The sequence below is a fragment of the Rhinoraja longicauda genome, chromosome 5 (genome assembly GCF_053455715.1).
Source record: "Rhinoraja longicauda isolate Sanriku21f chromosome 5, sRhiLon1.1, whole genome shotgun sequence".
Classification (NCBI taxonomy): Eukaryota; Metazoa; Chordata; class Chondrichthyes; order Rajiformes; family Arhynchobatidae; genus Rhinoraja; species Rhinoraja longicauda.
The window spans coordinates 86,462,234-86,476,730 of record NC_135957.1 but is presented as its reverse complement, the minus strand read 5'-3'; the positions used below and the strand labels follow the sequence as shown (position 1 = coordinate 86,476,730).

General features: G+C 42.9%; 1 protein-coding gene across 1 annotated transcript in view; it reads right to left on the bottom strand.

Moving 5' to 3' along the window:
• rev3l (REV3 like, DNA directed polymerase zeta catalytic subunit) overlaps positions 1-14,132 on the bottom strand; it is a 197,982-nt gene extending 183,850 nt beyond the window's left edge. The window contains exon 1 of the mRNA XM_078399911.1: positions 13,612-14,132. Within this exon, the coding sequence (XP_078256037.1) occupies positions 13,612-13,789 (178 nt within the window). The 5' untranslated portion in view covers positions 13,790-14,132. The remainder of the gene's footprint in view (positions 1-13,611) is intronic.
• Between the last annotated feature and the right edge of the window lie 365 nt (positions 14,133-14,497).

Here is a 14,497-nt window from a genome sequence, read left to right as displayed (position 1 = left end):
CCTGCCTTCTCCCCATACCCCCTGGCTCCGCTATCCTTAAGAGCTCTATCTAGCTCTCTCTTGAAAGCATTCAGAGAACTGGCCTCCACTGCCTTCTGAGGCAGAGAATTCCACAGATTTACAACTGACTGAAAAAGTTTTTCCTGATCTCTGTTCTAAATGACCTACCCCTTATTCTTAGTGGACCCTGGCTCTGGACTCCCCAAACATTGGGAACATGTTTCCTGCCTCTAACGTGTCCAACCCCTTAATAATCTTATATGTTTCAATAAGATCCTCTCTCATCCTTCTAAATTCCAGTGTATACAAGCCTAGTCGCTCCAGTCTTTCAACATACGACAGTCCCGCCATTCCGGGAATTAACCTAGTAAACCTACGCTGCACGCCCTCAATAGCAAGAATATCCTTCCTCAAATTTGGAGACCAAAACTGCACACAGTACTCTGGGTGCGGTCTCACTAGGGCCCTGTACAACTGTAGAAGGACCTCTTTGCTCCTATAACTCAACTCCTCTTGTTATGAAGGCCAACATTCCATTGGCTTTCTTCACTGCCTGCTGTACCTGCATGCTTCCAAAACCAAGAGGACATAAGTTTAAGACATGAAGGTTTAAAGGGGATTGAAGGGAATTTTACCTTTTGGGCCCTATAACTACCTCCTCTGGCAGCTTGTTCCAGCTTGTGGGGAAAAAGTCACCCCTCAGATTCCTATTAAATCTTTTCCCATTCGCCTTGAACCTATGTCCTCTGGTCCTCGATTCCCCTGCTCTGGGTAAAAGAATCTGTGCATCTACCCGATCTGTTCCTCTCATGATTTAGTATACCTCTAAGATCTCCCCATATCCTCCTGCGCTCCATGGAATAGAGACCCAGCCTATTCAACCTCTCCCTGTAGCTCACACCCTCTATTCCTGGCAACATCCTCGTAAGTCTTTTGTGAACCCTTTCAAGCTTGACAATATCTTTCCTATAACAAGGTGCCCAGAACTGAACAGAATATTCTGAATGCGGTCTCACCAATGTCTTACACAACTGCAACATATACTCAATACTCTTACCGATGAAGGCCAAAGTGCCAAAAGCCTTTTTGACCACCTTATCTACCTGCGACTCAACCTTCAAGGAACCATGCACTTGTACTCCTAGATCCAACAAACAAGTGTGGAGGGGTATCTTTCGATGCAGATGACTGGTCGCCTAGCATTATTCACCAAGATGGTTTCCAGAAAGAGAGAATGTTCACTTTTACATTTCCATTCACTTCAAATTTTATGAATGCTCCTTGATCACTTAGACAAATGCCTCCCAGTATCAAGGACCAACACTCCCATCTCTAGGACTGAGCTCCAACTTTTTCCACAGATAGAGATCTGGGGCAAAGTAAACCAAGCATTCTTCAGCAGACTACAGTAAATTAGCGCCATGGGGCTTTAATCTATTGAGGTTTGCAGTGGTGCTGCATTCCTTCTCGTATTGTTATTTTGCATCTGCACATTCTCCTGAAGGTAATAGATGTTCTCAGTATCGACAAGCCTTTCTGGATACTTGAGTGCAATGTGCAGCACCAATTGGTTGGAATGACTGCAAGATAGTGTAAAAAACAGGCATTTCAGTTCACCGGGGTCCACACCGGCCACCAATCACCCACCCACACTAGTTCTACTTTACCCGACCTTCTCATCCACTCCTTCACACTTGGGGCATTTTACAGAGACAAGTTAACCTACAAACCTAGAGCTCTATAGAACATCATCGTTTAGAGATACAGACCCTTCAGCCTCCCCGAGACCACTCGGACCAGTGATCTCCCGTTCACACTAGTTCTATGTAATTCCACTTTCTCAAGTCAGGTCAAGTTTATTTGTCACATGCACATACACGATGTGCAGTGAAATGAAAGTGGCAACGCCTGCGAATTGTGCACAAAAAAGAATTACAGTTACAGCATATAATTATAAGTTAATACAGAGAAGACAAAATTTAGTCCCTGGAATTATAAAAGTTAAGTCCGGATGGCCTGTGGGAAGAAACTCCGGCTCATCCTCAACCACTCCCTGCACACTGGGGACAATTTATAGAAATCTCAACGTGAAACGTCACCCATTCCTTCTCTTCAGAGATGCTGCCTATCCCACTGAGTTAGTCCTGCATTTTGTGTCTACCTTTGATTTAAGCAGATATTGTCCTGGCCTATATCTCTGGTATTAGATAGTCAAAAATCTTCCCTGGCAGACTTTCCTTTGCTGCCTGCAAACAGAGATAAAAATAGCCGCAAAGCTTTGACCCACTGCCAAGGTAAAATAAATGTGGAGCACATATTATCTTGTTTACATCTAAGAAGGTAACATCCTAATGTTTTACAAATTGTTACTAACTGAAACAAATGCCAAATTCCCCACTGCATAAAAACGGAGAAAGAGTGGATAGAGTCTCCAGTTTCAGGTTTCTGGGCACCCACATCTCAGAAGATATCACGTGGTTAACCAACATAAACTCTCTGGTTAAGAAGGCACAACAGCGGCTTCACTTCCTAAGAACACTCAGGAAAGTCAACCTGCCACAACAGCTGCTAGTGTCCTTCTACCACTGCTCCGTTGAGAGTGTCCTGACACATGGCATCCTGGTGTGGTCTGGCAACAGTTCTGCGGCTGACAAGAAGGCTCTGCAAGGAGTCATCAACACAGCCCCGATCAACACACAAATGCCTGCCCTGGAAGACATCTACAGCTCCCGTTGCCTGCGGAAGGCATCCCGCAACCTAAAGGACCAATCTATCTCACCCCGCCCATCACCTGCTTGCCCTTCTGCCCTCAGGAAAGCGCTACAGATCCATCAAAACTCACACCACAAGACTAACTAACAGTTTCTACCCCAAGGCCATCACCACACTGAACGCCCCCCCCCCCCCCCCCATGGACAATATTTATACTGCAAAATACCTACCTTTGTGCAATACTGATATATTCATTTAATATATTCATTTATAATATTTATAATACTATTTGTGGAATTCTCTGCCACAGAGGGCAGCGGAGGCCAATTCACTGGATGAATTTAAGAGAGTTAGATAGAGCTCTAGGGGCTAGTGGAATCAAGGAATAATGGGAGAAGGCAGGCACGGGTTACTGATTGTGGATGATCAGCCATGATCACAATGAATGGCGGTGCTGGCTCAAAGGGCCAAATGGCCTCCTCCTGCACCTATTTTCTATGTTTCTATTCTGTGCAATATCTTATATTCTGACAATGACCTTCGGAGTGCAATATCTTATATTCTGATAAGGGTGCATACGTAGGCATAAATGTGCACGCGTGTGTCAATCTGTGTGCACACATGTATGAAGAATTTTTATTTTTCTCACTTTTTTACTGTTATTTTATTGTTATTTTTTAATCTTGTACATTTGAGCTCAGGCAGTGCGCCTGAATTTTGTGCACGTTGCAATGACAATAAAATAATAAATCAATAAATAATAAATAATGATTCCAACTACTTACACTTGTCAACTGCAAAATGAGATGAAAGTTAGCAGTTTTTGACTTCACCTCATCAACTTTATCTCAAGACTGGAAAGGTACTGGGAATGAACGAGACAAAGATCGAGGTTGGATCAAACAAAGGCTAGTTTTGTTACAGCCCTCACAGGTACAATCCTCGGTATTACTAATCAATTAATGCGGCAATTTCAGCAAATAAGTGCAGCTTATGGAAGCAATTGATCCAAGAACATAAGTTATGATGTTTACAGTCAGACTGTCCAATTTTTGGTGAAGAAATTGGACAAGGATGATTAGTAAGGGCGTCAAAGGTTATGGGGAGAAGGCAGGAGAATGGGGTTGAGGGAAAAATAGATTAGCCACGATCGAATGGGAAAGCAAACTTGATGGGCCAAATGGTCTAATTTTGCACCTATGTCTTATGTTCTTATGGAAAGAAAAGATGGCAGTCGAATGCTGGTTGTTTTCAAAAAAGGGCAATACTTTAGTGATTACAGTTACAGGAGGACTATGGGGAAAAGAGATGGCATTTGCAATTGACATGGTAGATATTTCTCAGGGCACATCTGGCTTGGCGCAGTTTGCTGAGATTAGGTCATTGATACATCTCTGTAAGCTGTTGGTCATTCCACGATGGATGGATGATAGCAGCTCTGGAATACTAAGAGGCAGCCTTCGGAATGAACAGCGATATTTACTGAGCAAGTGGTTAAGGAGTGAAAACTCATGGAAAAGGACTGGTGTGGGATGAGTTGAAGAGAAAATGAGGTGGCATGGAGGCAGCAAGATGACATCAGACTGTATATTTGACCACTTGGCTCAGTGGTATTGGGGTGACTAGTACAGGTAACTGTTGCCTGTATGTAATAAAAGGAACTGCAGATGTTGTAGGAGGGTGAACACGGGTAATGCCTCCAGCACCTTCAGCTGCATGAGGCGCCCACGGGACACAAAGATGGCGATTTGTGGGCCTATCCAGTCGAAGGAGGGAGGAAGGTTAGGACTCACCAAGATGGGGAACTGCTCCAGTCGACCGAGCCGGCTGCCGGATTGGCCTTTATAGATGGCACCAAAACATGGTGGCGCCCACGTGTTTAAATATGCAAATAGAATTACACTATGCAGTTGCACATGTGATAAATAAAGCACCATCAAACCGTTGGTTTATACCAAAAGATAGACCAAGTGCTGGAGTAACTCAGCAGGTCAGGCAGCATCTCTGGATAAAATGGATAGATAGATGGTGCTTTGGGGTTGGGAGCCTTCAATTCGTAGTAGGCAGAACAGGGGAAAAAACTGGAAGCAAAAAAGACAGGTCAAATCAGGGCTGGCAACAGATGACCACAGGCGAGAGGCAAATTGTTGGATAGTGATAGGTGCGAGCCCAAGAGGGATACATAGCTGTGAACTGAGAAGTTAGTTGGTGGACTTTCAGTGGAGTGGTGTTGGGGGTAAAGGAGGGGTAGGAACTGGTGCAAGGTCAGCCAGGGCTCAAAGGAGTGGGAGGGGAGGGAGAATGATTTCTAAAAGTTACATAAAATTGAAGAATTCAATGTTCATATTGTTGGGTTGTAAGCTACCCAACTGGAATGCGAGGTGCTGTTCCTCCACTTTGCGTGTGGCCTCACTCTGATAATGGAGGAGGCCAGGACAGAAAGGTCAGTGTGGGAATAGAAAGGGGACTTTAGCAACTGAGAGATCAAGTCGGTCTTAGCAGACCAAAAGCAAGCATTCAGCAAAACAGTCGCCTAGTCTATGCTTGGCCTCGCCGATGTACGGAAGTTTACATTGGGAACACCAGATGCAGTAGATTAGGTTGGAGGCGGTGCACGTGAAATGCTGTCTCACCTGGAAGGACTGCTGGGGTCCCTGGATGGAGGAAGAAGGTATAAAGACACTTGTTACATGGGGAGGATGGTGAAGTGAAAGGTGGACACCCAGACTTTGTTGCATTTGGGGCGAGCTGGAATGAGAGCAGAACTACAGGACACAGAGTAGACACAGGCGAGGAAACCACGTTTAATGAAAGAGAACACCTCAGATGTCCTTGTATGGAAAGCCTCATCTTGGGAGCTGATGCGGCAGAGACAGAGGAATTGGGAGTAGGGGAGAGCGTCTTTGCAAGAGGCATGGTGGAGGAAGTGTAGTCCAGATAACTGTTGGAGTCAGTAGGTTTGTAGTAGATGTCAGTCAATAGTCTGCCCCCTGTGATGGAGACAGAGAGATCAAGAGAGGGGAGATAGAAAGGTCAGAGATAATCCAGGTGAATTTGAGGGCAGGGTAGAAGTTAGTGGTGAAGTTAATAAAGTCCATGAGTTCTGCATGGGTACAGGAGGTAGCCCCGAGGCAGTTGTCGATGGAGTGGAGAAAGAGTTGGGGTTAGGGCCAGTGTACGTCTGGAACAAGGACTGTTCGACACAACCAACAAAACGCAGGCATAGCTGGGGCCCAAGTGAGTGCCCATGGCTACACCCTTTACTTGGAGAAAGTGGGAAGAGTCAAAATTATCCAACAGTCAACAGCTTAGTTTATTGTCACGTATACCAAGGTTTTGTTGCTTGCTAACCAGCTTTTGTTTCGTGCTAACCAGTCAGCAGAAAGACAATACATGATTACAATCGAGCCATTTACAGCATATAGTTACATGATAAGGGAATAACTTTTAGTGCAGAGTCAAGCCAGCAAAGTCCGATCAAGGATTTCCTTCCACTAACAATTCTGACTACGGGTGCAGTCTGTACCAAGCTCCCTGTGACCATGTGGGTTTTCTCCAGGTACTCCGGTTTCCTCCCACACTCCAAAGATGCACAGGTTTGTTGGCTATTTGGGTTGGTATAATTGTAAATTGTCCCTAGTGTGTGTAGGATAGTGTTAGTGTGCAGGGATTGCTGGCTGGTGTGGACTCGGTGGGCCGAAGGGCCTGTTTCCATGCCTTATCTCTAAACAAGGTGCATATTTGAACAAGACCACAAAGGCCTTTGAATGTTCCGTAGCCCACTGGTTGCAGGGGTGTGTTGAATTACCCAAACTCAGGGAGGGCATGAGCTGGAAAGGGACAAAGCTCAAATTTCACAATGAAGTTTGTTCAAGTAGTAAACTAAATCTATAAAGTTTATTAACAATTGACCAGGAATTTCCCTTCATATAAAATAAAACAAACAGTGATCATATTTAGAGACACAGAAATTACCAACTTAGTGTTCTGTCGTCAGTCCATTCCCACTCCAGATGCTACCTGTCCCAATGAATTATTCCAGCACTGTTTTACAATGAACACTACTGCACAAGGACAGGTCCTTCAGCTCACAATATCTGTGCCAAACACGATACAACGATAAACTAATCTCTTCTCAGCCATGATCACAATGAATGACAGTGCAGGCTCGAAGGGCCAAATGGCCTCCTCATGCACCTATTTTCTATGTTTCTGCCTGCACATGATCCATATTTCTGCACATCCATGTGCGTATCTAAAAGCCTCTTGAATGCCACCATCCACCACCATCGCTGCAAGCATGATCCACGCACCCACCACCTCTGCCTAAAACAATACCTGCCCCACACATCTGCTTTAGACTTTCCCCCTCACACCTGAAAGCTATGACCTCTAGTCTTTGACATTTCCACCCTGGAGAAAAGGGTATGACTGCACCCCCTATCTATGCCTCTCAATTTTATATATATTTCTATCAGATCTCCCCTCAACCTGTGGTGTTCGAAACAATACAGATTTCTCCAACCTCTGCCTGTAGCTAATACCCTCTAATCCAGGCATAATTCTGGTAAACCACTGGCACGCTTTCCAAAGCCTCCACGTCCATTTACAAAATTTGTTTACAACTGTCTAGGAATTTATTTTTCCTTAAATTTTTTTTACAGTGACCCAATTCTGTAATGATATTTGGGGACACTACTTAGCAATTATAAGAGTCCGAAGAAGGATCCTGACCCAAAACATCATCTGTTCATTCTCCCTACGAGTTCCTACAGCACTTTGTGTTTTGTTCTGTAATTATGTTTGACTTGCACAACTGACCTTGATATAACGTGCATGCTCTTTTCCCCATTTCTTTGCAACAGTCTTTGAATTTAGTTACGCAACTTCCTACATTACTTGATCTGGGGTAGTATGATTACCATATGGTTGCGAGACTGCCCAAAATGCTTTAAGTTTCACATGTTCAACAGTTAAAATGACAAAAAAGTTCACATTTCAACATTAGGAGAAGCTAATCAAAAAAGAAATAAAAACACTTGGTCAAAAGATTAAAAATCGATGAAAATAAGGGTAACAATTAAATGATACAAACAAGAAAACTACCTGGTCATCATACTCCTTTCAAACAAGTCGAACTAAAATGCATAAACCTAAAATTGTAAAGCCTAACAGTTTTTGGGTGGCACAGCTGGTGGAGCAACAACCTCATGGCACCTGAGCCCAAGGTTCGATCTGTACCTCGGGTTCTGTCTGTGGAGAGATTACACGTTCTCCCTGTGACCGTCTGGGTTTTCTCTGGGTGGTGCGGTTTCCTCCAACATCCCAAAGACACAGGTTTGTTGGTCAATTGTCCTCTAGACCATTATTAGTCACGAGTGTGGCCAGAAATGTGAAAAATTGTGAAATACATCTCTTCTAATTCTGAAAGCATTACAGGTATATTGTTATGTCCTGTATATATGTCGAACTTTATCAAGCGAGATTTTTTATATGTTATGCTGACAAGGTTTGTTTGATGTCAGAGGTCAAATATGATTGGTCATGTGACCTCACATGGTCACACAGGTGACTAAGAATGGCCCCTCTGTGAATTGCCCCTCGTGTGTCAGGAGGGGATGAGAAAGTGGGATAACATAGAATCAGCGTGAATGGGTTGGCATGTACTCAGTAAACTGAAGGGGCAGTTTCCATGCTGAATCTCAGAACTAAACCTAATTTATTCAACGGAAGCAACCAGCGAGCTGAACATTCATTCACTCAAATCTGGGCACAAGAAACAATGTTTACATCAAAATGTAGTCAGTTAACCAAGTTAACTGCTGCTGAATGTTGCATGCAGTGACAAGATGACCTTGTTTGAAACAAGCAATGGAGCGAAAAGATGATTTTTCAACTGGCTTAAAAGCCCTGAAGCACATACCCACATTAAAAAAAACTTGCTTTAATCGCAAAATAATACATACTTAATGTGCTTTAAAAGCTAGTTATCAGAGATGGGTGAGCATAAATTTATTGGCCAAGAAATAGAGAACATGTTGGCAACAATATGAAGTTTTCAGCCACACTTCTAGGCACATGAAGTCAGGGCTCGAGGGGAGAGGTTGAGCAGGCTAGGACTTTATTCCGTGGAACGCTGGAGATGAGGGGTGATCTTGTAGTGGTGTACAAAATCATGAGGGGAATAGATAGCAGTCTTTTGCCCAGAGTAAGGGAAATCTAGAACCATAGGACATAGATTTAAGGTGAGAGAAGGATTTAATAGCAACCCGAGGAGCACCGTTTTTTAACACAAAGGGTGGCAAGTATTTGGAACGAGCTGCTGGAGTAGGTAGTTGAGGCAGGTACGATCACCATACTTAAAGACAGGTACATGGATAGGATAGGTTTAGAGGGTCATGGGCCAAACACTGGCTGGTCGAACTAGTCAGGCATCTTGGTCGGCGTGGGCAAGTTGGGCTGAAGGGCCTGTTTCCATTTTGTATGACGCTATAAGCAACCTTCACACCAGCTGCCAATTCAAAACACAGGCACGTGTGACAATAGACACAGGAGGAGGCCATTCGGCCCTTCGAGCCAGCACCGCCATCCAATGTGATCATGGCTGATCATTCTCAATCAGTACCCCATTCCTGCCTTCTCCCCATACCCCCTGACTCCACTATCCTTAAGAGCACTATCCAGCTCTCTTGAATGCATTCAGAGAATTGGCCTCCACTGCCTTCTGAGGCAGAGAATTCCAGATTCACAACTCTGACTGAAAAAGCTTTTCCTCATCTCAGTTCTAAATGGCCTACCCCTTATTTTTAAAGGGACCAGCAAGCAAGCTCACAAGTTCAATAGTTTTAAGAGATTAAGCAAATACTTCAAATGCAGGCACAGAGTTCAAGAAGAAACTGCAATCTAAAATGCTCTTAGCCAAACTACATTTTAAAATCAACATCACATTGTCCGCATGAGCAAATCTCCAAATAGATTGAAAGCGCAAAGGGTCTCAGCCCAAAATGTCACACATTCCTTCTCTCCAGAGTTACTCCTACATTTTGTGTCTACTTCGATTTAAACTAGCATCTGCAGTTCTTTCCTGCACATATTTCACAATGACTATCTTGTGTTAAATAGCAGAGTCCCAAAATACAACTAACTTTTAACCGGATTGGTTAAAGATGGAGAAAGAGGATTGTTTACCATTTGATATTGGTGCGATCCTCTTAACTCCAATAAATTTAAATAAAAAAACATATGGAGGTAATCCCATTATACATAGTGTTATCCGTACCTGGAAACAATTAAAGCTTACGTTAAAATTGAGTAAATTATCTGTTTTCCTTCCTATTGCGAATAATCCTTCTTTTAAACCGTCTGTCTTAGATAGAGGCTTTGCTCAATGGAAAAGTTATGGAATCAAAAGGGTGGGAGATCTTTATCATAAGGGAACTTTTCTTTCGTTTCAGGAGTTACAGCAGAAGTACGGATTACATGTTAATAATTATTTTAGATATTTACAACTTAGAGATTATGTAAAATCACACATGCAAGAATATAAGTTTAGAGGTCCAGAAACACTTGATGTATGCCTGAATCGATATTATAATTCAAATAAATTAATATCCTTTATTTACAATACTCTCCTTGACACTGACATTCCGTCATCAGAATCTTATAGACGAGCATGGGAGGACGAATTGAATCAATTTATAATGCAAGATATATGGGATGAAAGCTTACAACATATACATCAATGTTCATTGAATACTAGACATTCCTTAATACAATTTAAAATAATACATAATAATACAAATATTTGTGATAAATGTCAATTTCAAGAAGCTAATTTAACTCATATTTTCGTAACTTGTATAAAAATGCAAAACTTCTGGTTGGAGATTTTTAAAATAGTTTCTAAAGTTATTAATAAAAAATTAGATATGGACCCAAAATTAATTATATTAGGATTATCAGAACATACTACAAATTTTACAGTAAGTCAGGTACATTTTCTTGATTACAGTCTAATAACTGCGAAAAAATTAATACTTAAATTTTGGAAAAAACCAATAACCCCCACAATTAAAATGTGGACTACGGAAATGACAGAGACCCTGCATTTGGAAAAAATAAGGTTTGCCTTAATCGACAAACCTGAGTTATTTTTAAAAATATGGTCTCCATTTATTAAATTTTTAGAAAAGTAAATGGGTTTGGCACAGGACTAAAATAAAAAAAATTTAAATTAAAAGTTGAAACTTGAGTTAGGGGTTGGATGTACAACTGTGGTTATTGTCTCCCAGATCTACTCCCTTTAATTTTTATTGTTAGATCCATTTTTTTTTTTTATTAACCCTCTTATTCTCTCTCCCCAAGTTTATAGTTTTTTATTTTTATTTTTACTTTCTCTCTTCAAAAATTTAAAAATTGAAGCTATGTAAGAACTTTGTAACAAATGTGTTTTTTCTCATTTCTATTTGTACATATGCTTTTCAAAAAAAAAATTTTAAAATTTTAAAAAATAAAAAAATCAACATCACATTGTCCGCATGAGCAAATCTCCAAATAGATTGAAAGCGCAAAGGGTCTCAGCCCAAAATGTCACACATTCCTTCTCTCCAGAGTTACTCCTACATTTTGTGTCTACTTCGATTTAAACTAGCATCTGCAGTTCTTTCCTGCACATATTTCACAATGACTATCTTGTGTTAAATAGCAGAGTCCCAAAATACAACTAACTTTTAATTCATTAGGAAAACTAGAATTGAAAACTAATATCTGCCCAGAAATTTGATACAGAAAATTACACAACTAAACTCTTTTGAAAAAGAGTATGCAATGCAATACTTAATGTCAGCTGAATGTTAGCAGTTATTGTTTTGGTATATTTATGTCATAATATTAACCGTTATGACTAGTTTTATAAAAATTAAAGTCAATGATACCAAATATGAAAATTTTATTTCACAAAATACTGGAGTAACTCAGCAGGTCAGGCAGCATCGCAGGAGAGAAGGAATGGGTGACTTTTCGGGTCGAGACCCTTCTTCAGACTGATGTCTTACACTACATTTTCTTACACTAAATATGAAAAAGATCGTAGTAAACAGTTTTACCTCGTACATAGAACGTACCATTAGAAAGGAGATAAGGAGGAATATCTTTAGTCAGAGGGTGGTGAATTGGTGGAATTCATTGCCACAGATGGCTGTGGAGGCCGTCAATGGGTATTTTGAAGGCAGAGATGGATAGATTCGTGATTAGTATGGGTGTCAAGGGTTAGGGGAGAAGGCAGGAGAATGGGGTTGAGCGGGAAAGATAGATCAGCCATGATTGAATGGTGAAGTAGACTTGATAGCCTAATTCGAACAAAGAAAGGAACACTACACCAAGATGTTAATTTAGTTTTCATAAAGTTATTCCATATTTCATTCATTACACATAGAAACATAGTGCAGGAGTAGGCCATTCGGCCCTTCGAGCAAGCACTGACCGCCACTCAATATGATCATGGGTGATCATCTAAAATCAGTACCCCGTTCCTGCTTTTTCTCCATATCCTTTGATTCCTTTAGCTCCAAGAGCTAAATCTAACTCTCGAAAACATCCAGTGAATTGGCCTCCACTGCCTTCTGTGGCAGAGAATTCCACAGATTCACAACTCTCTGGGTGAAGAAGTTTTTCCTCATCTCAGTCCTAAATGGCCTACCCTTTATTCCTAAACTGTGACCCCTAGTTCTGGACTCCCCTAACATCGGGAACATTTTTTCCTGCATTTAGCCTATCCAATCCTTTAAGAATTTTATATGTTTCTATAAGATTCCCTCTCATCCTTCCAACCACCCAAGAGGATCAACAAGGAATATAACACTTCACTAATCTTCACAGATAATATACAAACAAAAAGTTCGCTGAGAGATTTGGAAACTGACAGCGGCAGTAAACGTACCACTAATATACACAACTGAAGACCAGTCCAATTTTTAACTACCAGGCTTGGATGAGCAAAATATATTCAGAGCTACCAAGAAAACATGGCAATTGAAGTCACTTATTGCAGTATGCAAATAAAAGCTGATTAAAACATAAAAATGGTGAAAATCTGTTAACAAAAACTACACCTCAATTGGTCCCTTTTTGGTGCATTACAGACCTTAGATTTTATTACCACTTGAGATCCTGTTACTCTGTGAATACAGCTAGTTCTGTCTCCCTCAAGGTTGGTAAAGGTTTCAACTGAACACTGGGATGGTTCTGCGTGATAATTACAACACGGTGATAGGGGACGAAGAGATTTTTTCTGCACAATTAATAAAAGATATGCACAATTCCCTCCTTCCCCGGTGGATAGGAGAGAAGAAGAAAAAATCAGAAGATTTTAACCCTACTGTGCTGTTGAATATGATATACAAATCAAATCTCCATCAACATCAGAAGAGATACAGGGATGAACATATGAAAGGTGCACATATTAAGGAGCGTCCAGGCATATATTAAATGTGCATTAATACATGCACATTAAACATGTGTATTAATGCATGCACACACTAAACATGTGCATTATTGCAGGCACCCATTAAACATGTGCATTATTGCATGCACCCATTAAACGTGTGCACTATTGCATGCACACATTAAACGGGCGCACTATTGCATGCACACATTAAACGTGTGTATTAATGTATGAATACGTTAAACATGTGCATTAGTTGTTTAATGCATATATTACACACACTGCAACAGCCCCTACTGCTTCATGGCAGCCTGTGTGTGTGGGGTTTTTTTACAGCGAGGACTTCACAAAATGGCAAGCCCGTTTGCAGCCCCCAGCGGGGTGGAGAGAGAACCACTACAGTCAGTGTTAAAGCATTTCACACAAACATGAGAAAGCTGCCACAAGATCCACCTTACCTGCAGGTGTCGGCCCGAAGATCCGAACCACGGGCACCTTGCTCACCTCGGCCTGCCTGAACTCCGAGTAGCAAACGTCCAGCCCGGGCAGCGGGCTGCACATGTAGTAATCGGCGGTGACAATCCTCACGGACAACATGCTGGCGGCGGCTGCTGCTTTGGTTTCAAGGGGATGCATATATATATATATATAGAGAGAGAGAGATGCAGTGTGTGTGTGTGTGTGTGGGTGGGTTGCACGCACTGCCCGGCGGACGGCTGCAGTTGCAGCAGCAGTAGCGCGAGCAGCGGCCCGGCGGCGGTTGCTAGGGAGCCGGGCGGTTGCCAGGGAGCGGGGCCGGTGGTCAGGCGGAGGTATGGAGGGCGGCCATGGGCCTGGCCGTCGCTGCCGCTGCTGTCCGTGTCGGCGGGTGTCTGCGCCCGCAGCCCATGGCGCCGGGTGTGTGAAGGAGTGGGAGTGTGAAAGGGGATGGGCCTGCGTGAGCAGTCGGGCCGTCACTACGACCCCCCCCCCTCCGCCGGCCCGCAGCACAGCTTAACGCCCCTCCCTCCCGCAGCCGCCGCAGCTGCACTGCAGCATCTCGCTTCACGCAGCGCCCTATGAAAGCGGGCCAGGCCAGCCCCGCCCCCCTCCGCGACCTCATTGGCCGCTTCTCCCCGTCATCCCGCCTCCCGCCCGCCCTCATTGGCGGATCCTCCCATCAATCCCCGGCCTCCCGCTCTCCCTCTCATTGGTTGACAGTCGCATCAGTCTCAGACTCCCGCTCACTCTCATTCGCTGGTTCAGGACGGCTCGCCCCCGCCGCAGCACTCATTGGCTGATCCGAAACATTGATCCCGCCTCCTCCAGCTTGTCATTGGCCGCTATTTTGTCCCGCCTCCGCCC